The sequence below is a fragment of the Mustela putorius genome, unplaced genomic scaffold (assembly GCF_011764305.1).
Source record: "Mustela putorius furo isolate JIRA1106 unplaced genomic scaffold, ASM1176430v1.1 tig00003845_pilon_pilon_pilon, whole genome shotgun sequence".
In the NCBI taxonomy this organism is placed as follows: domain Eukaryota; kingdom Metazoa; phylum Chordata; class Mammalia; order Carnivora; family Mustelidae; genus Mustela; species Mustela putorius.
In genome coordinates this window covers 93,260,039-93,286,029 of record NW_025421998.1, presented here as the reverse complement: position 1 = coordinate 93,286,029, position 25,991 = coordinate 93,260,039, and the positions used below count along the sequence as shown (strand labels likewise).

Sequence of the window (25,991 nt, the reverse complement as noted above, 5' to 3'; positions counted from 1 at the left end):
TGTGGTTATTCACTATATAGTGGTAGTTGTATAGCTGTCCTTACTCTCTAATTCCAGAACATTTCTATCATCCCCCAAAGAAACCTTTACTTATTGGCAGTCAATCTCAGTTCCCCTTCCCTCTATGGACTTGCCCACCCTGGATATTTCCTATAAATAGATTCATGCAATATGTGGCTTTTTGTGTCCAGCTTTTTTACTTCCTGTATTTTCAAGGTTCATCCATATTGTGGCGTGTAACAGTCCTTCACTTCTTTTTATGGCTAAGTAGCATTCCCTTGTATGTATATATCCCACTTTGTTCATTTATCAGTTGATTGATATTTCCAGATTTCCCTTTTTATTTAAATCACTGTTTTTGTTTTAAGATTTGGGGAAACCAGTCTCTCCACCCCCCCAACCGCCATGGCTTATGCATGTCCAGATTGTTTTTCGAGCAGTGTCTAAAACAGTAATATCTGAACTTCTTTTTGTAGGTGACTCCGATAGCAACATTTCTGTAGCTCAAGTATCACCTCCCTGTTGTACCATTAAAAACCCCACCCGAGTTAACAGGAAGAATGTTATTAATGTTGGTGAGAGCTCAGTGGCCCCCTATATAATTCGTAATATGATAAGTGGATAATTCATCAATGCTCCGTATAAATAAAACATGAACAATGCTCTATTATAAGTAGCAACACTCTGAGAAGCCTGGCCTCAGAACGCTAGTGGCTGTCTCACTGGGCTCCAGGCGGTGGACATTACACTGGCTTCCCCAGGCTGCTTCCCCAGATGGCAGTGGAGGAAGCAGAGCAGACAGGCAGGCCCGGGCAGGATTCTGAAGGACCTGCTACCCCCCTCCTTTCTCCGGTGGTTCCTCTCTCCGCACTGCGGCACTGCGGGCTGCACCCTGTCCCTCCTTCAAGTCCCTCAGGCATTCCTGTAAGAACTGTGCTCAGGAGATGATCTGATATGTCATTTCCTCCTTCTTACCACCAGGAAAACACTTAATATCTGTTTTAAAATCTTGACACTCTCATGGGCAAAAATAAGACACTTGTTTTTCAATTATTGACTTCACCTTTTAGTACTCCCAGTTCCCTTTAGAAAAAAAACAAAACAAAACGGTGTTTTCAGAGATCAGGCTGGAACTTTAAGCCTTTGTGGGTAAATGTAAAGGAATTATAAAATAACACAGGTTTTTGATCTGGTAATGTCAGGCTGGAACAATTACGTTTTCTGTGGTCCTTTGAGACAGACCGGAAGCGTCTCTCTAAGACCTATATTCACGTACCTATCATCTAGCTTCAGAATTTTGTATGACATTTTAAATTTAATTAAAATTATTAATGCTAATTAAGCCCATCTGGCGAATGAGAAGTTCTGTTTTTATGGAAAGCAGTGGAGTGGGAAAATGTGTTTTTATTAGTCATGCATTCATTATACCTCCTGGAAACCAGTCTGGATCACAAGGCCAAATTGCTCAGGAAGAAATAAAGAATGTTGGGTTGTGTAAAAATCACCCGAGGCCTTTGATTGACTGTATTTAAATGCAGCTTCAGGCCAGTGCCCAGACAGAGGGTTTTGGTAGTTGGAGCGGTGCCCTGGAGTCTACCTGCTCCTCCAAGATCCCCCAGCAGACTCGAACAGATGCCCGGTGGAGCACATTTGGGGGAATAGCTCCATCTTGCAATCCCAGATCTACAAAGTGATGGCAAAGTTACGGTGACATAAGTGCCAGAGTACTTCCAGTCAGCAAGTTAAGCTGGGCTTGTCACCTAATTAATGGCTTTGAAGCATCACAGGTGAAAAGGGAAGGGTCATAGTTTTGTGGGGGCAACATGTTCTGTCCGTCTGTGAGTTTAGAAATGTCGGGAGGCTGATCGCCGCGTGGCGGGCCCTTCTTTACTCTCTCAGTTCCAGCCCCTGAAGCCCACTTGAACTTGCTTCTCAGAATATGGCACCAGGGGCATCTGGGTGGCTCAGCAGGTTAAGCCTCTGCCTTCAGCTCAGGTCATGGTCTCAGGATCCTGGGATCAAGCCCCACGTCGGGCTCCCTGCCCAGCGGAGAGCCTGCTTTCTCCCTCTCTCTGCCTGCCTCTCTGCCTACTTGTGATCCCTCTCTCTGTCAAATAAATAAATATATATATTTAAAAAAAAAAAAGAATATGGCACCAGCTATTTCTCTGGAGACCATGGTTTGAGTCCTCAAGGTCATTAGTACCCAATGGGAATTGAGTTCACTCCAGTACCATATTGTTTAAGTGCTTCTTGTGACCCTCAACCTCAGACTCCATACACGGTTCTCTGTGCATGAGACACAACGGCTTTTGTCCCTTTTGGGAAAGCTCTGGTTTTCTGGGAAGTATAGGCAAATTGTTCTCTTTGGGGGAAAGCCAGATGCCAGGACTGAGTGACCCAAGCGCAGGCCTGGGTGTTCTCCCCCAGGGCAGACTCCATGTCTTAACTCATCCTTGAGGCCGTCCTGCATCCTGCACAGAACCTGGCACGTGCTTGTGGTGCCCAGGAGAGGGGGGTGCCTGCTAGAAAGAAGGGGGTGGCTGGAGAGAGTTGCTGCTCATGTGGATTGAGACTTCATCCTTGTGGTTGTGCGTGTGGGTACAGAGTGCAGGCATGAGGGGGGCGGTGAGGGAGCAGCCACTGTCCTTGATATCCAACGGGGCCATCTGCCCGATGCACGACAGAAGGGCCGTGTCTTTCAGCCCAGCCAAATGGAGAGGCTCCAAAAGCATTTTTTTTTTTTTAATTGAAGTATAGTTGACCAGAAGCTTTGTGGAGCATTATGAGAGAGGCAGTGAGTTCCTTCCTGTTCTGAAAGGCCCTTCAGTGCTCTCTTCCCTAGCGGGAGGGGAGAGCTCTGGGTCTGACTTCTTTAAAGAGCTGGATTGCTTTCAGCACAGCCGTACCCCGAAAGGTAGGATGCCACGTGCCTGGGTAAGGGACAGCTGAGCTCCATGGCCAGGTCTAAGCGCTGCCCCCCTCCTCAAACTCACACCTGCTTGAACCAGCCTATTGCCTTCCTGTCTTTTCAGTTCACCAGTCTCAACCCTCTTCCTTTTGATTTGTTACCCAGAGCTCGCTACCTTTTCTTTTTCTCTTCCTGCTCCTGGCCTCCCTCTCCTTGTTCCCAGGAATTACACGCATGTCGTAAAGTCCAGCCCTTTGATTTCTTGCAGGAAGGGGATGCCCAGGCCAGGAATTTGAGCAGCTACCCTGTCACCTGGCAGGCAGACTCTCCTGGGAGATGGGATGGGAATCTTGGAACTCGAGAGGGACTCAGGAGAAGGATTCCCTGGAGGGTCAGTGGGAAAGAGACATGAATCTCCAGTATCTCAGTACTCCTTGAACCTCTAACCAAAGAGCCACCTTGTCCCCATCAAGAGGGACCGTCCATGCGGTGTTCATGCTTTGGCGTTGTGCATCCTGTTGGTGTTCTCCATTCTCGATGGGTCTCATCTTCCTAGCCACGTCCACCTGAGCAATGTCCGTTTGTCCTCATGTTGAGAGACAGAGTTCTGACGGGCCTTGCTATTGAAATCCTACATTTTAATCAGCTACTTCACTGCATTGGAATGTCAGGCACTTGCGTGTCGTGAATCTACTACACCGCGGAGGCCGCTGCTTTGGCATCCACGTGGTCCTTATTTGTTAGGTGTGAGGTGCCCCGTGGGATTCCTGGGTTTGCCAGAGCCACCTGCTCTTCCTAGACCAGACAGATGACCCAGTGGCTCCATGTTTCCTTCCCTGGGTTTGTAGCGGCTGGGAGAGGGTCTTCGCACAGGGCTCCAAGGCCGAGGACGGAGGACGTCCATGCGTGCCCAAAGGCCAGCACAGGAGTACCTCTGTGGGGGGGTTTTGGCTGAGGCAGGCAGTTTATTGTGTCAAGTAGAGTAATGACTCATGTCTTCTTTGGGGACTGTTAGTGCATCACAGGTTTAAGAGAGCCTGAAAAAGTGCCGGGTTGTGCTGGTATTTTATCTTTTGCTTTCACACACCCGTGAACACACGTGGCACGTGCATGCGCACACACAGGATTGGCATGCATTCGGACTGAGAAGAGCTTGGTTGGTATGGGGTCTGCATCCAGGGGGATCTCAGGATTCTGTGCCCTTGCCCTCTCTCCTGGGTCAGGGATTCTGAAGGGTGTGTTGCAGTCACACACACATACCCCACCCTGGGTGGACTCTGTCAGGGATAAATAGTCTGGGGTATGGGCCCTAGATTTGCTGTCGTGACTCACTGAGTGTGCATCCCTGTTCCCCCAGGCGACTCGGAGCTCCTCTTGGTGCTGACATGATGACAGTGTGCAGCCGGGCCAAGGGCAGCCGCAGCCAGACCGAAAACCTGAGCTACACATTGGATGACAAGTAAGAGCTTTTCTCCCCTGGGAGTGTCGAAGTTGGCCCAGAGTCTCTACTTCCTTCCTCTCTCTACTGCCTTTCCCTCTTCTCTAACCCCACTTCGTTGGACTAAGGACAGGTTCTTTTCCGAGTCATTGCCATGTGCCTCCTGGAAATCATCCCCCCATGCTGGAGAACCTGTGACCACAGTGGGCAGTGGAAGGTCTGACTAGCGCCCAGCTGTTGAGAGGACGGGCCCATGGCAGCTTCACGCCCTCTCCCCATTCCAGCCCGGGATTTATTCTCCTAACTACTAGGATGCGTAGGCCTTTTCACTATCCTTGAACCTTACATCTGTATAGGTGCGTCTGTCCACCAAGCCAGCTTTGCCCACCCTCTTTTAGCAGTGCTGTTTTCTCTCCACATGGAGCCCTTTCCTCTGACTCTGTGTCTCACACTCTGCGGTGGCCTTGGTCATCACAGCTCTGCACCGCAGTCCCCAGTCCCTTCTGGGGCCGTAGTGTCCTGGAAACAGGACCTCAGAAAATCCTTGGGTGCAACAACCACATGGAGAGGGCCCTTTGCCTCTGGCTTCACCATCCTCGCCTCTCGCTTGAGCTTCATAATTCCATGTGGTCTTCTTCAAGCCGTCCTTCTCCCCTTTCAGTTCTCGCATTGGGCCTCCATGACTGTGAGGTCACCCCAGACATCTGGGATCTTAGACAACTGCAACAACACTCCTTGCCATTTAGTACTTACTGTCAGAAACTAGAGTGTGTGCTGTACTCTGGGGACGTTAACGTATATTGACTCATCCACTCATTTGTCTTCTAAGTATTTATTGACTGTCTACTGCATACTAGATAAATTTAAAGATAAATTTGACCTCTGCACCAGTCAAGTTCCAGTCTAGAGAAGAGAGAGAGAGAGAGTTCTTATTTATTTATTTTGGTGGGGCGGGGTGGGGGGAGAAAGAGAGGGAGGGAGAGAGAATTCTAAGCAGGCTCCATGCTCAGTGTGGAGCCTGACACAGGGCTTGATCTCATGACCTGAGGTCATGACCTGAGCTAAAATCAAGAGTCAGACACTCAACCAGCTGAGGTGCCCCGTGAGTTCTTACTTTATTTTATTTTTATGTTTTAAAGATTTTATTTTTTAAAGATTTTATTTATTTATTTGACAGACAGAGATCACAAGTAGACAGAGAGGCAGGCAGAGAGAGTCGGGGGAAGCAGGCTCCCCGCTGAGCAGAGAGCCCGATGCAGGGCTCGATCCCAGGATCCTGGGATCATAACCTGAGCCGAAAGCAGAGGCTTTAACCCACTGAGCCACCCAGGTGCCCAGAGAGTTTTTATTTTAGAATGAAAAAAAAAAAAAGAGCCAAGATTCAAACCGAGGTCCCCACTGACTTGAAAGCCATGTTTATCCATCGTCAGTATTTTTTAACAGTCCATGTGGCGCCTGGGCGGCCCAGTTGGTTAAGTGCCCGACCTTTGATTTCGGCTCAGGTCATGATCTCTTGGGTCATGGGATTGAGCCCCGCGTGGAGCTCAGCACTCAGTGGGACGTCTGCTGGAGAGTCTCCCTCTTCCTTTGCCTGCCCCCCACTCATGCCTCTCTCTCTCTCTCTCTCTAAAATAAATAAATCTTTTAAAAAAAACCAGTACATACGATTTTTATGATTATTGTTTATATCCTCCATTGTCATTAAGCATGAACTAATGTGACTTGTGTATTTATGTGTCTGCCTGTCAACCTGCTTCTTGTGCTGTGAGAGCCAGGGCTTTAACTTCTGCCTTTTGAACTTTCAGTAAAATATCAACAAACTGATTGTGTTTCTGCTTCTCTCTAAAATCTGAATTCATGCTAATGTCCTCAGTGGTGCCAGGACAATTGAAAAATGTGTTTCTCTTTTGTAAGCACTCTGCTGTGCATGCTAATTGTTTATTTAAATAAGGAATTCTGCTTTGATAGCCGTATTTAAAATATGAAAATGTGTTTGCATATTCACAAGTTTCTAATTTATGCTGTGCAACCACAAATAGCAACACAATTTACGTGTTAATGTCCCCATGGAGGGAGAAGTCCTCATGTAAACAATTATTAGTCTTTGGAACAGAAAGCTGAATAGTAACAGGATGCATGAAATTGCTAATTATTCGTTCCTCACTGTGACCCTTAACTAGAGTTTCAGAATTCCTATGTAGTCAGATCTATATATTCCAAAAATGTGCACCATGAAGTTGGTCTGTGCATCCTTGTTAATCTTGGCCTGTCCAAGGTCAGTCTGCTTAGTTGCGACCTTTGCTGTTGGAAGATTATTTTGCATTCAAAAACACAGATACTCCCGTTCTCATTAGACTAGCTTAAAAATGTTTTTCTGGTTTCCTTTCAAAAGAGCTTTGAACAGCTTCGTGGTACTGACTAATCTCCTAAAATCACATTTGGAGGCTTATACCCGACGTGTTTGTTCTAGGCCAGAACTTCCAGCGATGATGGAAATATTCTTTTGCTCTGTCCAATGTGAATGTCATGTGGCTAATGAGTACCACGTTCTACTACTCTGCTGTTGTTCCAGGTGCTGAGAATGCAACAGTAGCCCAAACAGGCCAAAATTCAAAGTAATCCAACAAAACCAAGCAATCCCTGTTCACATGAAGAAACCAGTCTAGTAGGCTCACTGTCTAGAGAAGGTCCAATTCAGATGCAGCCAATAATTGTGGCTTTTCCTACTCAAGTCAGGACAGCTTAGGAATCCCAGAATGAGAAGACATTTTATGACTTATGGCATTGTTCTAATTTTTAAATAGTTGTCACAAAGGCCCATCCATTGATTCCAGAAACAGAGGAAATCTGGACTATGAAGCTTTTAGCTCAGATGTTCCCTGTTTTCATCAGGAAAACAAGCTGACAATAATGATAACGTTATATACTTACGACATGCTAAATGCTTAATATGGCCTGCCTCTTTCAGTGTTTTCAGCCGTTCTGGTAGATACGTATTACCATTATTCCCATTTCACAGGTGAGGACACTTAGGCTTAGAGAAGTAAAACTGCTTGTCCAAGGTCACGCAGCTGGTCAGTGGTTAAATTAGGCTTTAAACTCAAGTCTACTGCATTACAAAAATCCAGTAGATCCTTTCATTCCACAATACTGCCTTCCTAAGAAGGAAAGAGTGATTTCTTAAAGTGGTGGTTTCAATGTTTACTATTTAACAGCTAGCATATAGCATTTATATCTAAGTTCTAGCTAGTCTCTATGACTAAGAGTCCATTACCCAATGTTTGTCTTTCTTGTTCAGGGTCAAGGTGGAAGGTCCAAAGGCTGGGGAAGACCCTCGAAGGCTGCCAATTAGGTCCCCCATTCCTTTGCCAGAGACTGATCAGGATTCACCCCCTAGAAGAAGCTCATTGGAAAGTCTCAGTAACCTGATGCTAGAGTCAAGAGTGAACTGTCTTCAGCAGAACATGTTCAGCTCAAATATGATCATCAGCGACCCAGCTTCAGGTCTCAGTGCTAAAGAAGCCAGCAAGGCAGGCAAGAGGCAGCTCAGCGGTGTTCAGAACCCCTGCCCTCCTGCCCAGGGAGGGGCCCTGCACAAGCCCCTCAGCATAAAGGACAAGATATCCAAATGGGAAGGGAAAAAGGAGTTGCCCACCCCTGCACCCTGCAGGAGAGCAGATGGGCAAGAGGACTACCTGATGTCTTGTGTGATGGGGAGGAGGAGCAGTGATGGTGTGAGAGCGTGGGTCACGGAGGTGCAGGATGGAACCAGGCCCGAGACAGAGAGCAAGGAGAATGAGAGGAATAAAGGGGTCATGAAAGTCGGGGGACAAGATGCAGAGCCAAGGCAAGACCTCAGCCAGCCAGCCAGGCAGCTGGCTCCCAGCTTGGGCAGAGGCCGAGAGCCCAGGCTGGGCCAACAGCGCTTTCCGAATGACAGCCTCTCCGTGCTGAGGCAGGTCAAGAAACTGGAGCAGGCTCTGAAGGATGGGTCGGCGGGGCTGGATCCCCAGTTACCTGGGACTTGTTACTCCCCACACTGCCTGCCGGACAAGGCTGAGGAGGGGCCCACCCTTCCTGAGAACCGTGGGGCCGGGCGTGGCTTGGAATTCAGGTCCCACCACTGGGACCTGGAGGCCAGGGACCCCACCCCTGAGGCTGCAGAGGAAAGGAAAGGCTTGTGCAGGAGGCCCTGCGACCAGAGCCTGGAGGGTGTGGACAGGGGCTCAGAGGGCTCCCCTGCAAAACCCTTCATCAACCCCCTGCCCAAGCCCCGGAGAACGTTTAAACACGATGGAGAAGGGGACAAGGACGGGAACCCAGGCATCAGCTCCCGGAAGGATAAAAGGCACCTGCCTCCTCTGCCTTCTCTACCTCCCCCGCCCCTGCCCTCCTCGCCCCCGCCCTCCTCTGTGAACAGAAGACTGTGGACCGGGAGGCCGAAACCCAGTGCTGACCACAGGTAGGTGGTGGCCGACTGTCTGCTCAGTGGCTTATGCTGCATCACCGCCGCTCTCAGGTGGTGGCTTACTGGTTTTATTAAATGGGTGGGTCTTGCCAGACTGGTCATAGCTTGAGACAGACAGTGTATTGATGAAACCTGTAGGTGTGAGAAGTGATGCCAGTGTTTTGTGTTCTCCATTCTCAAAATGAGTATTAGCTTGGGAAAATACCCTTTGGATGTGACAAGTCCTTCTATTTCTGGCGCTAACCGAGAGTTCATCGAAAACTCGTGGTAACTCGGGCAGTGGGCTAATTGGGGCTGACTCTCATCTGCCACTCCCATCCCCCACTCGTGCACTGTGTTTCCAGTCTCCGCTGGCTCCTGTCTTCATGCTTTTTCTTGGTGCGAGCTCTAGAAACACAGCCCAGGTTGGCCTCGACCCTGTTGCTGTCTCTCTGTGTGACCTCGAACACCTTGTCTGACCTCCCGAAGCCTCTGTTTCCTCATTTATACATAAAGATGCACACCCTAAATCTTTTATAATGTCAGAATAGTACATGAGATAATAAAGTATGTGCGTGCTTGAAGATCAGATCGGCGCATTGGAAACTGTTTCTTTTCTGCTTTGAGAACTACTTTCTAGCCTATTTCTGGGATGTGCTAATTGGTTTGATACCCACTAAACTGGAAACCAGCCACAGAGGAAAACTCAGAGCCATTGTCTTTGCTCTGGTCACCCATTCTGCACTTTCTGTTTTCCCCTTAACTCCTGCAGTTACTTTTGCCACTTATCCTGAAACTGCTCTTGACCCAAGGCCACCTGTGACCCCATCTCACCAAATTCAGTTGCCTGTTCTCTGTCCTTTTCTTACAGGACATGTCTTGGCATTAGAGGAACAACTTAACTCCATTCACTGGGCTTCTAGATCACCTGCTTTCCTGGGGGTCCTGCTTCACATGCTACTCCTTCTCAGTTCCATTCACCTCTCCCTGAGTGTCAGAATCAGACCCCCAACACACCATCCTGAGTGAGAGCAGGCACTTCTCTCCTCTGTCTGCCTCATTCCCTAAATGAGCTCATTCAGTCCCATGGCGTTAAATGTCAGTTACATGCTTATAAACCCCACATGTATCCCCACAGCCCTGACTCCCTCTTCCAGCGAAGGTTTGCAGAGTCATCTCCGGCATGGCTGTCCCATTTGGTTGTATTCATAGTTTGGACTGAACGTGTCCAAACCTAAATTCCCAGTCCAGGCTACTCTAAGCATCTCCTCCCCAAATAACAGCCATCTTATTAAATGGTATCACCCTTCGTTACACTTCGGCCAAATCCTAGGAGTCATTTGTGATTCCTCTCCTTTTCACAGAGCCCTGATCTAATTTATCAGCAAGCTGTTGGAGACATGCCCTTGAATGTGACTACATCTGCTTCACTGCTACCACCTTAGTTCTCTCGTGTCCACTTCCCACCCCAGTGTATTCCTCTGTAGCAGCTAGAACAGTCTTCTAGAATTATATTCAGTCATGTCACTGGCCTACTTTACATGCTCTGTCAGGTAGGATTGTTTTGGCTGCAAAAAACAGAATTTCTTAAGTTCTCTTCCAAGGGAAAAAGTTTGCATATTCCAGATAGGTACGTAGGTAGGTAGGTAGATAGATAAATAGATGAAATAGGAAGAAAGAAAGAAAGAAAGAAAGAAAAAGAAATTATGTCCTTTAAAAAAAAAATCATGCCATACATATATATATATATATATATATATATACATGTATATATATATATATACTGTTTTTTACTTAGGATGTCATAGAGATCTTTCAACATTACCACTTTTTTTTTCACCTTCCTTTTTTATTTTATTTTATTATTTTTTAAAGTATTTATTTATTTATTTGACACAGAGAGAGGACACAAGCAGAGGGAGAAGCAGACAGGGGAAGAGGGATTAGCAGGCTCCTTACTGAGCAAGGGAACCCAATGAGGGGCTCAATCCCAGGACCCCGGGATCATGATCTGAGCTGAAGGCAGCCACTTAACTGACTGAGCCATCCAGGCGCCCCTTATTAATTAAAAAAATATTTTTTTTTTTTTTTTTTTTGCTTTTTAGAAAGAGGGAGAGAGGTCACTGGAGTGGGTAGGAGGGAGGGGGAGGGGCAGAGGGAGAGGGAGAATCCGGAGTAGGCTCCACACCCAGCAGGATCTCACAACCCTGAGATAAGCTGAAACCAAGAGTGGGACGCTCAATTGACTATGCCACCCAGACAACCCTATGCTTCTTTTACTTAGGGTTTTATTTATTTATATTTTTTAAGATTTTATTTATTTGTTTGACAGACAGAGATCACAAGCAGGCAGAGAGGCAGGCAGAGAGAGGTGGGGAGGCAGGCTTCCTGAAGGCAGGGAGCCCGATGAGGAGCTCAATCGCAGGACCCTGGGATCATGACCTGAGCTGAAGGCAGAGGCTTTAACCCACTGAGCCACCCAGGTGCCCCTTACTTAGGATTTTAGAAATTAGGATTGAATGTTAGATTTTTGTCAGGTTACTTTTCAATAGCTTTATATGATCATACATTCCTGTCCTTTGACCTGTGGATAATGACTTTATATCTTAATATTAACCCATTCTTACATTTTGGGAATGTACTCTCATTTGGTCCTGGTTTGTTACTCTCTTAATATACTGTGGAATTCTGTTTCTAATACTTTATTTAAGATTTTGGTGTTAGTATTCCATAAATGTGACTGGTCTTTACTTGGCTTTCATTGTACTGTCTTTACCAGGCTAGGGTATCAGTGGTACATAGGATCTATTGAAGAACTTAGAGGCTTCCTTGTTTATGTTCTGAGAAAGCTGCGTCCGCCTCCAGTTCTTAATCCTTTCCCAAACCAGTGCCAAAACCCACGTGCCTAAGTACTGGGGTGACCTTTCTACTCATAACCCTGGTGTGTCATGACAGCGGCTGTTCTGTGCCCTTTCTGGGCTGTTCCTCCAGGAAGGCCCCCTTTTTCAGGGGCAGGTTGCTTCAGGGAAATCAGACTCTTACCTCTGTGTCATCTCTGGGCAGATAGATCAGCCTGGTGAACAGTTATTCCCATTATCTTTTCTCTTGTAGCTACCATCTGCTCTTTGCCGTCTTCCAGCATTCTCTTTAAAACCAGCTAAAGTTACTTAGTTTCAGTCCAAAAATGAAATTTTTCTTGGCCGGTTTGAATATGGTTGCATCAGCTGTGTTTTTAAGAATTTTGGCTTTGGATTTTTCCTTTTGTTTAAAATAGTACAGTGGGGGTGATTAGGGCACGATGTTCATTTTTTACGTAGAAAAATAAAGTGTACTTTTTATTGTGGTCCTATCTCTTAACAAAAAGAAGAGGCTCAACTCAAATTTGGCAGACTTACTGCCCTCTCTGAAGCAGGAGAGCCAAGCCAGAGCTGAAGAAAGGAATGATTAAGGATTTTGAGGTTGGGAGGGTTTAGAATTACATGGCCAGGCTGCGCACTTCAGAGAATGCATTGGGCTCATTTTCATAGGCCAATGAGTCCGCTTCTGCGGGAGCCAAACCAGTGGACTCAGATGCTCAGTTTCAGAAAATGTCTTCTTTCTTTTCCTTCTCTTCCCTTTTTTTCTCTGTTCTGTGTTCTCTCCCCTCCTCCTTTTGTCCCTTTCCTCTTTCTTCATTCCTCTAAAGCCCCAGGAAATTAAAAGCAAGGACTTGTGCCTTCCATCCTAAAATGGGAAATGAGAAACCCTTCAATGTCAGGAAATTCCCAAGATAAGGTCCCTACAGCAGCACTCACTTGCTTGTGTATGTCCTGTGGCATGCATTGAGTAACTGGCAGGAATGCCTTAAAGCCAACATTTAACAAGTTACTGTTTTGTAAGTATGAGCAGCATCCTGAATTCACATGTATCTGTATGTCCCAGATGTTTGAACTGGAATGTAGACTTTTAATTACAGAGTTTTTAGATATTTATGAAACCAAATAATGATGTTGACCAAAATTTCAGCTTTTCAACTAATTATTTTGACATTGTACAGCTTCAGCCTTTTCTCGGAGCTTTAGCATGTGACTTGCAGAACTTTTGGAGGACGTGAAACCTTGGTCATTATATGACTGCCAAGTCACATGCCTGATGTTATTGATTTAATAATTTGCGTCTTCTGTAGGACTGATTGGGACCCCCAGAGTCGTCTGGCTGGACAGCAACCCTCAGCTATTACCCAGTTAGTGGCTAAGTTAACTTACCAGCCACACTACAGTCTGTCCCTGATATTACAAATCTGTCCCGGTCAACATGACATCCATGAGGCAATTCTAACTGCCATGTCTAAAAACTGAGTGTTAGGGTGCCTGGGTGGCTCAGTTGCTTAAGTACCTTTGCTCAGGTCATGATCCCAGGGTCCTGGGATTGAACTCCACATCAGGTTCCCTGCTGAGCTGGGAGTCTGCTTCTCCCTCTCCCTCTGCTGCACCCCCTGCTTGAGCTCGCTTGCGTACTCTCTCTCTCTCTCTCTCTCTCTGTCAAATAAATAAATAAAATAAAGTAAACCAACACTGAGCATAATAGGGCATCTGGATGGCTCAGTCTGTGAAGTGTCCCACTCTTGGTTTCAGCTCAAGTCATGATCTCAGGGTTGGGCTCTGTGCTCAGCAGGGAGTCTGCTTGAGCTTCTCTCTTCCTCTCCCTCTGCCCCTCCCACGTGCACGTGCACATGCACGCTCATGAATGCAGTGCTTTCTCTCTCTCCTAAATAAGTAAATAAATCTTAAAAAGAAAAGAAAACCCGAGTATTTAAAATCTTCAAAAGGGCAAATTTTTTATTAAGACCTAGAGCAGAAGTTACCTGAAAGCACTGGAGAAGCTTGATTTTGTAAATTCATTTTTTTTTAATTTTTAAAGATTTTATTTATGTATTTGACACACAGAGAGAGATCACAAGTAGGCAGAGAGGCAGGCAGAACGAGAGGAGGAAGCAGGCTCCCTGCTGAGCAGAGAGTCTGTTGCGGGGCTCAGTCCCAGGACCCTGAGATCATGATCCGAGCCCAAGGCAGAGGCTTAACCACTGAGCCACCCAGGTGCCCTAAATTCATTTATTTTAATGGTGGTTGCATTAGAAAACAAAAACACGAGAATAGAGAGGATGGTTGTTATTCTACATTAGAGCAGTGACTGTCATGTCTTATTTTGCACTGGAAGTTGAAATGGTTGGATGTTAGGCATAATGGGGAACAGAGATGGTTTTTCTTCTGATGTTTCTGTTTTGGATTCAGGATAGAGATAAGCAGAAACCCAACGTGAGTAGCAGTTGCAGTTGTTGGAGGGGGTCACCAGTAAGAGCGTGGGCTGAGCTACCATAAGCCTTCTCCCACTTAGCCCCTCACTCTGATCACCTGGTGGCATGAATGCTCCTCCCAAGGGCATGGTGGGACAGGGGAAAGAGCTGCGTGTGGTTGCTGGGGACGGAGGTAAGAAGAAAGTCTGTGGCAGCGCAGGTGGCTGAGGCAATCAAAGCATGGTTTTTACAGTTCCCAGCCCAGACGAATGGTGTTTTAAGTGGTGCCTAGGTCCCAGGCTCTCCAAGCTCATTTAAGTCATAGCTGAGAATAATCCTGGGGGAGATGTGTTCCAAACAATTGACGAAAAATTAGCTCCAAGAGTACAGCTGCCTTATTTTCCTTACCCCAATGGAGGGGTAAACTATAAGCAGTAAATTTGGCCATTAAAACCAGCTTTTAAAATATTCACTTATTTATTCAACCAACAAATATTTATCATGCACCTCTGTGATACTAGCATATAGCAGTAAACAGAACAGATGGAGACCCTGGCCTCCCGGACCTCACAGACTAGTGGTCTTGAGACGTACACAGCTCTGCAGTTATGAACTGTACAGCACTCAGGAAGCTTGTGGCCCTGTGGGAATGTTCAGTAGCGGTATCTCACCTGTCCTGGAAACTGGGCCGCACTGGGGAGGAAGCAGCCCTCCCAGCAGAGGCTTGAGGTTGCCAGGCAAGAAGGAAGGTGGGAGGTGAGTGTTCAGGTGAGAAATAGATGAAGGTCCCAGAGCAAAACAGATTTAGTGTGCCCGAGGCCCTGAAAGCAGGAGTGTGGCCAGAGGGTCAGGAAGGGTGTGAGCTGAGGCCCCCAGGTCTTCTGCAGCCAGCTCTGGAAGAGTCCAATAGATCAGGCAAGGATTTGGGCCTACCACCTAAGACAAAAGGGAAACATGTCAAAGTGGTTTTTCTTTTTTTAAAGATTTTATTTACTTATTTGACAGAGGGAGAGATCACAAAGTAGGCAGAGCAGCAGGCAGAGAGAGGTGGGAAGCAGGCTCCCTGCTGAGCAGACAGAGCCTGATGTGGGGCTCCATCTCAGGACCCTGAAATCATGACCTGAGCCAAAGGCAGAGGCTTTAACCCACTGAGCCACCCAGGTGCCCCACATGTCAAAGTTTTTTTTTTTTTTTTTAAGATTTTATTTATTTATTTGACAGAGAGAGATCACAAGTAGGCAGAGAGGCAGGCAGAGAGAGAAGGAAGCAGGCTCCCCACTGAGCAGAGAGCCCGATGCGGGGTCCCAGGATCCCGAGATCATGACCTGAGCTGAAGGCAGTGGCCTAACCCACTGAGCCACCCAGGAGAGTCCCAGCCTGATTTGCATTTGTGAAAAGCCGACTGGGAGGGGCACCAATGGGCCTAGTGGGTAGCAGTGGGTGGAAGGCAGAGCCAGGAGACATTGGGGTTGGCCTGTGGTTTCACTGCAGTGGGGACTGAGGGAAGTAGGGGATACTGGGAATACTGCTGGTAACTCCAGCAAATTGGTTAAAATCACTCCAACTAATTGGATAGAAATGGGTGCTAATGGAGAAGGGGCTTTGGACAGGACTCCCAGGTTTAAGGCATAAACATCTGGACAGATGGTGATAGCCTTTGCTGAGGAGCATTGGAGGAGGAGCTGGTCCTCATCCAGGAGGGAGAATGGGAGGCTGAGTTCAATTTTGGATTTACTCATTTTGAGATTCCCATGGGTCATTCAATGGGGGAGGAGCTTGTAAGACAGTAGTTCATTTACAAAAATATGGAAAGGTCATGAATAACCTTCAAAATACTACTTGAAATCACAGTATTTGGCATTGGTTGTCAAAATTGGGATAATACCTAAGTTATAACCCTTGTCAGCAAGCTTCAGTGAGCCCATTGGAGCATTCCAGCATCTCTAAAACTAAGAAGTACCACAATCACATGATAATTTGAGGGCCCGAGAAGCAAACTGAGGCTGAGAGGCAGTTACACCCCTTCACCAGGCTGTGGGCTTCCCGAAGGCAGGGACTTCTTGCCTTTGCATCACCAGCTGTGGGCTCAACTCAGTCCCCAGAAGGTGCTTATTAAACATATGGACTGGATGTGGAACAAATATGGAAATATTTCAAACAAGAGAGAAGCCAGTTTGGATGTGGTTACTGTTGGCCTTTTGAAATTCCCTTTTGTGCAAGGTTAATATGTAAATAAAGGTATTAAAACTTTTCTGTGACTACACATTTCCTCCCATATTGACTTACATCCAGATTCCACCTAGTGCCTGCACTAAGAGCACCGTTCATCGCCAGACTTCCAGGTTCTGACCCTGACTCTACCACCTTCTCCCCGTGTGACCTTGAGCAATTTATCTAACCTCTTTCCATCTCTTTATTTTCATGTAGAAAGTATGGATAATAGTCGTGATTTCTCACAAGGTTGTTGCAAAGTTCAAACGTGCTAATCTGAGGAAAGCCCTTAGTCACTACTCAGTAAATGTTGAGTAAATGATTCTGTGATCTCTTTGAACAGTTTGCATGTTCCTTACCAAATCTAGGCAGTGTGCGTGCTGGGGACATGATCTGGTTGACTCAGCAGGTAAAACCCAGGAGCTGTGCCCCACTCCAGCCCAGTAACTTTGCTCTGCTCTGGCTCACAGACCACCACACCCTCATCCCCAAGCCGCTGCCTGGCTAGTATCAGCCTCAGCTAGGCATCCCGGACTAGGGAGTGTTCGGGAGTTGGGGGCGGGGTACACTGCACGACACAATCCCATCCTAGAGAAAACAACTCAGATCTGCTTCCCACTTGCCTAGACCCCATCTCCTGGAGCTCTGAAGCTCAGTCCTTCCTCTCCTGGCTGGATACCTCAAGGGGTGGAAGAAGGGGCGCATGGAGAGAGAGCCCTTCCCTCACAGCCTGAGCTCCTGTGAGTGAGTCAGGCCCCCCAGGGTATAAGTGACAGTTTTCAGCCTCATGACCTGACTTAAAAACCATATGCACTTGGGGCGCCTGGGTGGCTCAGTGGATTAAAGCCTCTGCCTTCGGCTTGGGTCATGATCCTAGGGTCCTGGGATAGAGCCCCACATCGGGCTCTCTGCTCAGCAGGGAGCCTGCTTTCCTTCCTCTCTCTCTGCCTACTTGTGATCTCTCTGTTAAAAAAACAAAAAAACAAACCATAGGCACCTAGGCTAAAAGCTGGAAGCCTGGCCATTCTTTGTGTTCCTGGGCCACGCCACAGGCTGAGCTCAGGATTAGAAGGAACAAGGGTGGAGTGGAGATCAGGGGTGATGAATTCAGATGTGGAGATACGAAGTTGAGAATTTAAAGAAAAACCTTGGGATACGCCCAAAGCCCAGAAAGAGGGAAAGGACCAGGAAGAGAGCCCACGAAGGCACAGGCAGTTGTATGAGGGGAAAAGTAGCATGTGGGCGGCCTTGCACCCAGCTCCTCAAACCCTAGGGGGACCTGTGAGCCTGTGTTTGCAATGCTTTGCTGAACAAAACTTTTGTAAAATACAATAAAAAAGAATGACAGAGCAGTGACATGAAAAAAGACAACACTGTGCAAGTTCTAGTTGTGTTTTAGAAATTTATTCTGTCAAATTGATTTAAAAGTGTCTCAACATGGGCATCTCGCAGTTACACTTGATCTTGGGGTCATGAGTTCGAGTCCCATGTTGGGTATAGAAATTACTTTAAAAAAAAAAAAGAAATTTTTAAAACATTTCTAAATGCTTATTCTCAATTTCTTTGCCTGTCTCATTAGAATACCAGCCCTGGCCCACAGAAAGGCCCCAGGAAGTGGTTAGGTTTTACCAGAAACTCACTAGTGAGCTTCAGGGGGCAGCTTCAGAAAAGGGATGCATACAGAGGCCAGGAAAGGAAAGAAAACCAGTGAGCCAGTTTTTAAAAGGAAGAAAAACCAGTGAGCTCCAGTAAAGGAATAGACAGAGAGCTTCAGCTCTTCCCTCCTCCTCCCAACCCCCAACTCATGCCACAACTGTTGGCAAGGAAGGTGAGAAATCACAGATTACGAGGGTCATTGCTTCCAGGGAAAGTTTTTCTAGAGGAAACCTGTGTGTGTGTTTAAAGAGAGAAGGAAACTAGCCAAGAGGGAAAGATATAAAATGCAAGAAACCCCAGGGGCGCCTGCCTGGGTGCTCAGTCAATTGAGCAGCCAACTCTTGGTCTCAACTCAGGTATTGGTCTCAGGGTTGTGAGTTTGGGGCCCACGCTGGATGCGGAGCCTGCTTTTAAAAAAATGAAAAAATAAAACAAAATGCAAGAAACCCCAAAGCATGGAAGGCAGGCAAATGGCCCTTGCCTGGCTCTGCCCTCTCGTCGCCCAGCACTCGCCACCCTGTCCTTGCGGTCCAGCCTTGCCGAATGTCTGTGTGTCCCCTCCACAAATGCCCCCAAGTTCCTGCGGCCACAGGATCTTCACAGGTGCCCTTTCCTCTTCTCGGAATACTCTTCCCCCAGCCGAGGTATTTCTTCTGTTTTCCAGGTCTCAGCTTTAATGAGTAACTTTGTCAGCAAGGCCTTACCTGATGCATCCCCAGCCGAAAAATGAAGCCTCCTTAACAGTCTCTGTGCTTTTCTGTCACTGAGCTTAACACAGTTTACCACTCTGTTTATTTGTGCATGCTCTGGTGAACGTCTGTCTTCCTCCTGTTCAGGGAAGGCGAGTATGTTCAACACAAATTCTTGACAAGTCTGCTGGAGATGGATTCCCGAGCCTGAGTGGGCAGCATGGTTCTGCTCCAACTGGGGGGTGGTGGAGGGGCGGGGAGGGAGGTTGTGGGTTACTTTGGAGAAGGATAGGGAGAGAGGAGAAAAAAGAGGAGATGGACTGAACCTGTGAGGCGGCCGAGGTCCTGTGTATTTCTTCTTACGGTCTACCTCATGGTCACTCCCAAATGTTCAGTGAAGCTTCAGAAATCAAACAAACTCAAGGTGAGTGGCTGAGTGGGCAGGGCGGGACAAGGGCCTGGACTTTGCATTAAGTCAGCCCCAGCAGGACAGGGACAGCCCCTGTGGATACAGGTGAGGGTGATAGCCAGAGAGTGAGCCCAGCCATGGACAGAGAAGCAGCCACACTTGCATCGATCTCTGAGGGGCAGATGGGGCGGGGAGGTGTCTCAGCTGGCCTCTGAGTTTCATTCGGACAATAACCCCTCAGTGAGAGAAGTAGGGAGGTGCCCAGGCCTCTGGTCCACTCTGAACTGGCCTTCGCTGCTCTTTTCCGATCATGAGTGTGTGCTCTGTAAACATTGCAGAGTGTTTAAAAAGTCCAGTAAAGTGAAAGTGAAGAGAAGCCTCGAGCCATTCGTCACTCCCGAGATAGTAGCTGTGTATTTCACTTCCTTCCCTTCTTCTTCTTTTCTATGTATATGATTGATTCCAAAGTTGGGACTCTGTGTGTGTGTGTGTACACACACTTTGCTACCTTTACACAGCATTAACAGTGTAAACATTCTTTCACATAAAAGCCACACTTCTTATTTAAGGATTTTCATACCTTCTTGCAAGAAACAGAGTTGATTTCAGTAAAAGAAATGTTTGCAGGAAGAAAATTGTTTGGTATATAATCTCTGGACCAGCCTAGTTTGATTCGAGTTCTTGTTTGCTTTTCTCCCACCTTGTACAAACCAGAAAGTCCTATGAGTTTGAAGACTTACTGCAGTCCTCCTCTGAGAACAGCAGGGTGGACTGGTACGCACAGACCAAGCTGGGGCTCACACGCACTTTATCCGAGGAGAACGTCTACGAAGACATTCTAGGTAAGAGGCCCACGTGCCTGTGCATGGGAATGAGTTTGTGAGAAAGGGGAGAAAGGAAATGGGGCTGAGTGCTTGAAACACACACGCACGCGCGCACATGCACAGAGTCTCGAAGAAATACGTGTACTCAGACAAATGAGTGAGCCAGGAGGGGTGAGAGAGAGGGACCCTCGAGGGACATGTGAGAGCACGGGGACCAGGGAGGGGTGTGGAAAGGCTGCTCAGAAACCGCCACAGAGGCAGCAGGGTGCGGCGGGACACGCTGGAGACGTGGAGTTTCGGTGGCCATGCCTGACTCTCGGCTCTGCTGTGTTAGCTGTATGCCACTGAGCTGGGGCCTTAGCTCCTCTGAACTTCAGTTCTCTCATCCGTATACTAAAGATGACCACAGCTGCTGGTCGGGTGGGGTGTGGGAGAAAATGGAAGGCAGAGTTCCCCGTGTGTCACAGATGCTCAGTGAAGTGTGGGGACTACCGAATGAAGGAAAACTCGGGCCGCCACCCTCTGCCTGAGTCTATAGGAGTGTGGCGGTAACAGGGCATCAAAACTCAGACTAAAATGAAAGTCTCTTATTAAAAATATATCTAATGTTGGCCTTAATTCTTTTAAATTCTCAAGTGGAGCTCAGATGCACTTGAATTAGTGAGTTAACTACTCCGCAGGGAGCATCACAGTTTGACTGGGGGGGGAGCTGGGCCCACTGTCCGCTTGTCCGCGGAGGTGGGTAGTCAGGAAGAAAGGAGCTGGTAAGAAGGAGAAGCTCACATGCAGCCACAGGCAAGGGGCAGGTAGAGCAGATACACATACGCATATGTGCATACAGTCACCAGTACCAGAAGAGAAGACTCCGTGGCGGGAGAATACAGGAGACTGGAAGACGGGTGTGTGTGTTTAGCCAAGCTCTGAATTTCACCATGGACAATCTGAATTCTGGTGTCCAAGTTGTGGAGGTGGGTTGCTGCCAAAGCCGTAGGCTTCCCAGGTCCAAAGTGGTATGAGATCCGGTCTCCCATGTTACCTGACGGGGCAGCTTTCAGTTACAGAGAACAGAAGACCCCGCTGAAGTACCAAGGGCATTTGTTGGCTCGTGTGACCCACACTGGCCTGTTCTCCCTTGTTTCCTATCTCTCGGGTTAGCGCTATGCTCAGCAGCTTTCCCATCAGCTCTGGAGAATCCGTACCTTCCAGTTGGAAAACAAGAACCCTTGTGCTGCACCCAAGAAAAACCTGAGGTTCACTCCGACTCTGACGAGACTGGTTTAGGTCCCTTGTTCATCTTCATAGCCCAGGAATCTGTGCACTGATTGGCGTAAGCTTGGGATATGAGCCCTTCCCTGACCTGGACACTGAGTCAGGGACTAGTGATACTCTGATTGGCTAAAGCTCTGCAGCTCAGAATGGAGTTAACTCTGTACACCTAAGACCTAAGACTGAGGACATGGGAAGTTACCCCAGTGAAAATCAGGGTACAGGAGGAAGGGCGTGAATGGGTAACAAGATAGCAGACATCCCCACACGGAGAGGCCAAGGTGTTGGGTAGATACCTGATAAGGCAAACTTACTTGATGTTCCCAGTTCCTGACTTGCTGACTTTGACCACAGATCCGCCAATGAAGGAAAACCCTTATGAGGACGTTGAGTTACATGGTCGCTGCCTGGGAAAGAAATGCGTCTTGACCTTTCCTGGTTCTCCCACTTCTTCCATTCCTGACACATCGTCTAAGGTATGAGTCCCCAGGGGAGCAGTGCAGGGAGAGGGGTCCCCCCCCCCCCACCCAGCACGATGACCCTGAGTGGAGTTCTGGATTATACTGAAATGCCAGGCCACCCTCACTGCTGGGCTCCTGGATGTATGTATTGGCCGCCTGCCTGCTCTTCTGCCTCTAGTTTTTCTGGAACCCCTCTGCTCAACCAGGCATCCTAAAATAGTATTGTAGCTTCTGGGTCAAGCTGAGTAAATATGACAGTATACCCATATTATACAACTATAAAGATTGTCCTGACCTAAAACAAAGTTTCTGGTGCAGAAACAGTACTTTTATAGCATGCTACCATTTGTGGGGTTTTAAATAGAAAAATATACATACATGTTTATGTACACAGAAGATTATCTCTATACAGAAACCTCAGAATGAGTAAGTAGGGACATCTGTGGAGCTGTCTGGGTGAATACATGGAGGTCAAGGTAGAAGCTGATATTTTTTACAGAATATCCTTTTGAGCCTTTTGGAATTTTGCACCATGTACATATAGATAATAAAACTCTATTCTATATAACGCATTGCCTACAGGATTGAATTCATATTCCTTAGCTTGACATTAAATAATCTTTCATAATTGATCCCTGGGTACCCGTTACTACCTAATTTCCTACTTACAAAAGCTCCCCTCCAGCAAGAGCCTATTAATTGCCCCTCTGATATTAGAGGCCCAGGACTGGCAAACGTTTCCCCCAAAAGACCAGAAAGTAAATATAGACTCTCTGTTGTAACTACCCAGTGCTGCCATTGGAGTGTAAAGCAGCAGTAGACAGTATCTAAACAAAAGAATGTGCTGTGTATTAAAAAAAAAAAAAAACTTAGGGGCACCTGGGTGGCTCAGTGGGTTAAGCCTCTGCCTTCCGCTCAGGTCATGATCTCAGGGTTCTGGGATCGAGCTCCACATCGGGCTCTCTGCTCGGCAGGGATCCTGCTTCCTCCTCTCTCTCTGCCTGCCTCTCTGCCTACTTGTGATCTCTATCTGTCAAATAAATAAATAAAATCTTTAAAAACAACAACAAAAAACCTTAATGAGGCGCCTGGGTGGCTCAGTGGGTGCCTTTGGCTCAGGTCATGATCTCAGGGTCCTGGGATCGAGCCCCTCATCGGGCTCCCTTCCCCCCACCCTACCTGCCTCTCTGCCTACTTGTGATCTCTGTCAAATAAATAAATAAAATCTTTAAAAAAAAAAACTAAAACAAAACTTTATAGACACCAAAATTTGATTTTTATGTAATTTTCACATCATGAAATCTTACTTATTTTCCAATCATTTAAAAATGTTTTAAAGATGCTGTTTATTTATTTGAGAGAGAAAGAGAGAGTATGAGCTGGGGGGAGGGATAGAGGGAGAGGGACAAGCAAACTCCACACTGAGCAGGTGCTCGACACGGGACCCGATCCCAGAACCCTCATCATGTCCTGAGCCAAAGGCTTAATCAACTGAGCCACCCAGACACCCCACCAACCATTTAAAAATGTAAGAACTGGGGCGCCTGGGTGGCTCAGCGGGTTTGGGCCTCTGCCTTCGGCTCAGGTTATGATTTCAGGGTCCTAGGATTGAGTTCCCCATCGGGCTCTCTGCTCGGCAGGGAGCCTGTTTCCCCCTCTCTCTCTGCCTGCCTTTCTGCCTACTTGTGATCTCTCTTTGTCAAATAAATACAAATAAAATCTTAAAAAAAAAATGTAAGAACTATTCTTAGGTCATGGCCTATATAAAAGCAGATGGAGGGCCTGATATGGCCCACACGTTGTATTTTGCCCATCCCTGTGTTAGGTCATTTCTATGTCTGCCCTTCGTTCTTGCCTTTCTCTCCCCATCCTTTAAGGCCCAGATCAATCATGCTTCCTTCAGGAAACTTCTAGGTCATTCCAGTCCCTGGAACTCCCTCCCCTCTAACTCAGTGGGCTGAAGTGTTCATTTTATACCAAATTGTGTATACTGCATTATGATATCTCTTTGATTATTTGAAATATGATTTAAGTTGTGTAATGTATCTTAAAAACATCTCCCCAGGGGTGCCTGGGTGGTTCAGTGGGTTAAGTGTCTGCCTTTGGCTTGGGTCATTATCCTGGGGTCCTGGGATCGAGGCCCGAATCCGGCTCCCTGCTCTGTGGAGAGCCTGCTTCTCCCTCTTCCTCTGCCTGCCACTCTGCCTACTTGTGCTTTCTCTCTATCTCTCTGTCAAATAAATAAATAAAATCTTTAAAAAAAAATCAATCTCCCCAGCTATGTTATGAATTCCTCAAGTTCCTCAGTAATATGTTTGTGTCCCCTATAAATAGTTGTTATACAGTGTGTAGTTGTTCAAGAAATTAAGTAAAGGAAGGCCAAATCTAGGCTGCAAGTATCAGTTTAAATCCCATTGCAAAGATATGTTTCCAGGCCAAGAAAGGAAGCCATGTTCCTCTCTAGGCCCCAGGGGAGGACAGCATTTGCTAGCAAGTGGGGGTCTGCACAGAAATCATGCCTTTTGTGTTCAGTGGTCACTCAGGGAGTCTGTCTGCCACTAGTCCTCCTGAAGAGAGTTGAAGGTAGAATCCATCATGAAGGGTAGATCTCATGTAACCAAACCAATTCCTGTCATTCTTGTGAAAGCTAGTTAACTGCAATTTTGCTTCTCGTATGGAAGAATGTTCTGGAAGCGTCCAGCCCAACAGATCATTAGAAGACAGTTCCTACTTGCCTCTGAAGTGTATTTTCATTGGCTATAGATGCCTTCAACATTCAGGAAGCCCTTCATTTCCCATAGTGGATAAGCTTGGCTTGACAGAGGAAGGGGGTCACAACTCAGTCTGCCCCTTCGTGTCCTACCTGGCTCTCCCCTGCCCTCCTCTCATGCTGGGAAGGCACTGCTCACCTCTTGGAACAATGAGCAACATCTGCCCACAGCAGCTGTGCAGTCTGAGCCGGGTGCTCCTCCCTCATGCCGGAGAATAAGGACCCAACAGCCCTTTTCTTCCCCTTCCTGCCAGGCTAGAGCAAACCCCAGTCCTCTGTCACCACAACAGCTAAACACAGTAGGTAATCACGTCAGCAAGAGCTTGAGGTCCAGAAGCAGCTGTCGTGCAGAAGGACAGTCTGGGTGCCCAGGAAGCATGTCGGATTGCCCCTGGTACACGAAGGCTGCTTCCAGCTCTTTGCAAGTCATCAGCAGGACTCAGCGTCCATGCTCATTCCTCTGCTCTCCAACATCTGGGTGTCCGGTTGGTGCCCCCATTGTGGGGGACAGCTGCAGACTTCACCACTTCCTCCGTTTAGCTCATCAAATATTCATGGAGTGTCTGCTGCATCTGGGCTGCATCTGGGACCTTAGAATTGGCAGAAGCTATCCCTCTGTGGCCCCCTCCTCTATCAGCCTCTGAAGAGCCTATGACAGCTTTTAGGATTTTCATTTAATGAGATCGTGCCCAGTCCCAGTCCAGAGGTCAGGGTCAGCTGGACAGACAGGAGCAATTGTGCAGTTGGGGGCAGATGCTCAAAACACACAAGGCAAGCTCCTGAGATTAAGCCATTTTCTTTTCCTGCTGTGTATTACCCACCATCCTGACACCTAGAATGGCACACTAAATGTGTTAGGGACTAATTTTTGTAATAAAGGAAATCTAGGCTCGTGCCATTTTTTCTTAAGCAGGTTCCATGCCCAGTGTGGAGCCCAGCTTGGGGCTTGAACTCACAGCCCTGAGATCAAGACCTGAGCCGAGATCAAGTGTTGGACACTTAACCGACTGAGCCACCCAGGTGCCCAAGGCATTTTTTTTTTCTTAGGCACTGGCATGTAGACGTTAGGGAACAAAATGTACCATTAACTAGCATTCTCTGGTTGCCTGGAGAGCCCACCCACACCATCTCCCACCAAAAACTGTACATCACTGAACCGTAACTATAGAGAGGCAGTATCTGGTCAAGCGTGTGAGTTCTAGAGTCTGACTGCCTGACCACTTGCTAGCTGTGTGACTTTGGGCAGATGTTCTCATCTACACGTGTCAGCTTTGTCATTGATAAAATAGGAACAATTAGGGATGCCTGGATGGCTCAGTTGGTTAAGCAGCTGCCTTCAGCTTGGGTCATGATCTCAGGTTGCTGGGATCCAGCTTCGCATTGGGCTCCCAGCTCAGCGGGAAGTCTGCTTCTGCCTCTGCCTCTGGCCCTCCCCACCCCTGTTTGTTCTTTCTCTCTGATAGATAAATACATAAAATCTGTTAAAAAAAAAAAAAAAAAAAAGAACAATTATAGTACTCTCCTCTTAGGGGTCTTATGAAGATTAATCAAATTCATACTTGTAGAGGCACCTGAGTGGCTCAGTTGGTGAAGCATCTGCCTTCAGCGCAGGTCATGATCCCAGGGTCCTGTCCTGG

General features: G+C 47.3%; 1 protein-coding gene across 1 annotated transcript in view; it reads left to right on the top strand.

Moving 5' to 3' along the window:
* Positions 1–25,991, top strand: part of DENND2A (DENN domain containing 2A) — a 103,326-nt gene that overhangs the window by 25,650 nt on the left and 51,685 nt on the right. The window contains exons 2-5 of the mRNA XM_045063070.1: positions 4,269–4,370; positions 7,648–8,811; positions 19,748–19,875; positions 21,478–21,599. Of these exons, the coding sequence (XP_044919005.1) occupies positions 4,297–4,370; positions 7,648–8,811; positions 19,748–19,875; positions 21,478–21,599 (1,488 nt within the window). The 5' untranslated portion in view covers positions 4,269–4,296. The remainder of the gene's footprint in view (positions 1–4,268; positions 4,371–7,647; positions 8,812–19,747; positions 19,876–21,477; positions 21,600–25,991) is intronic.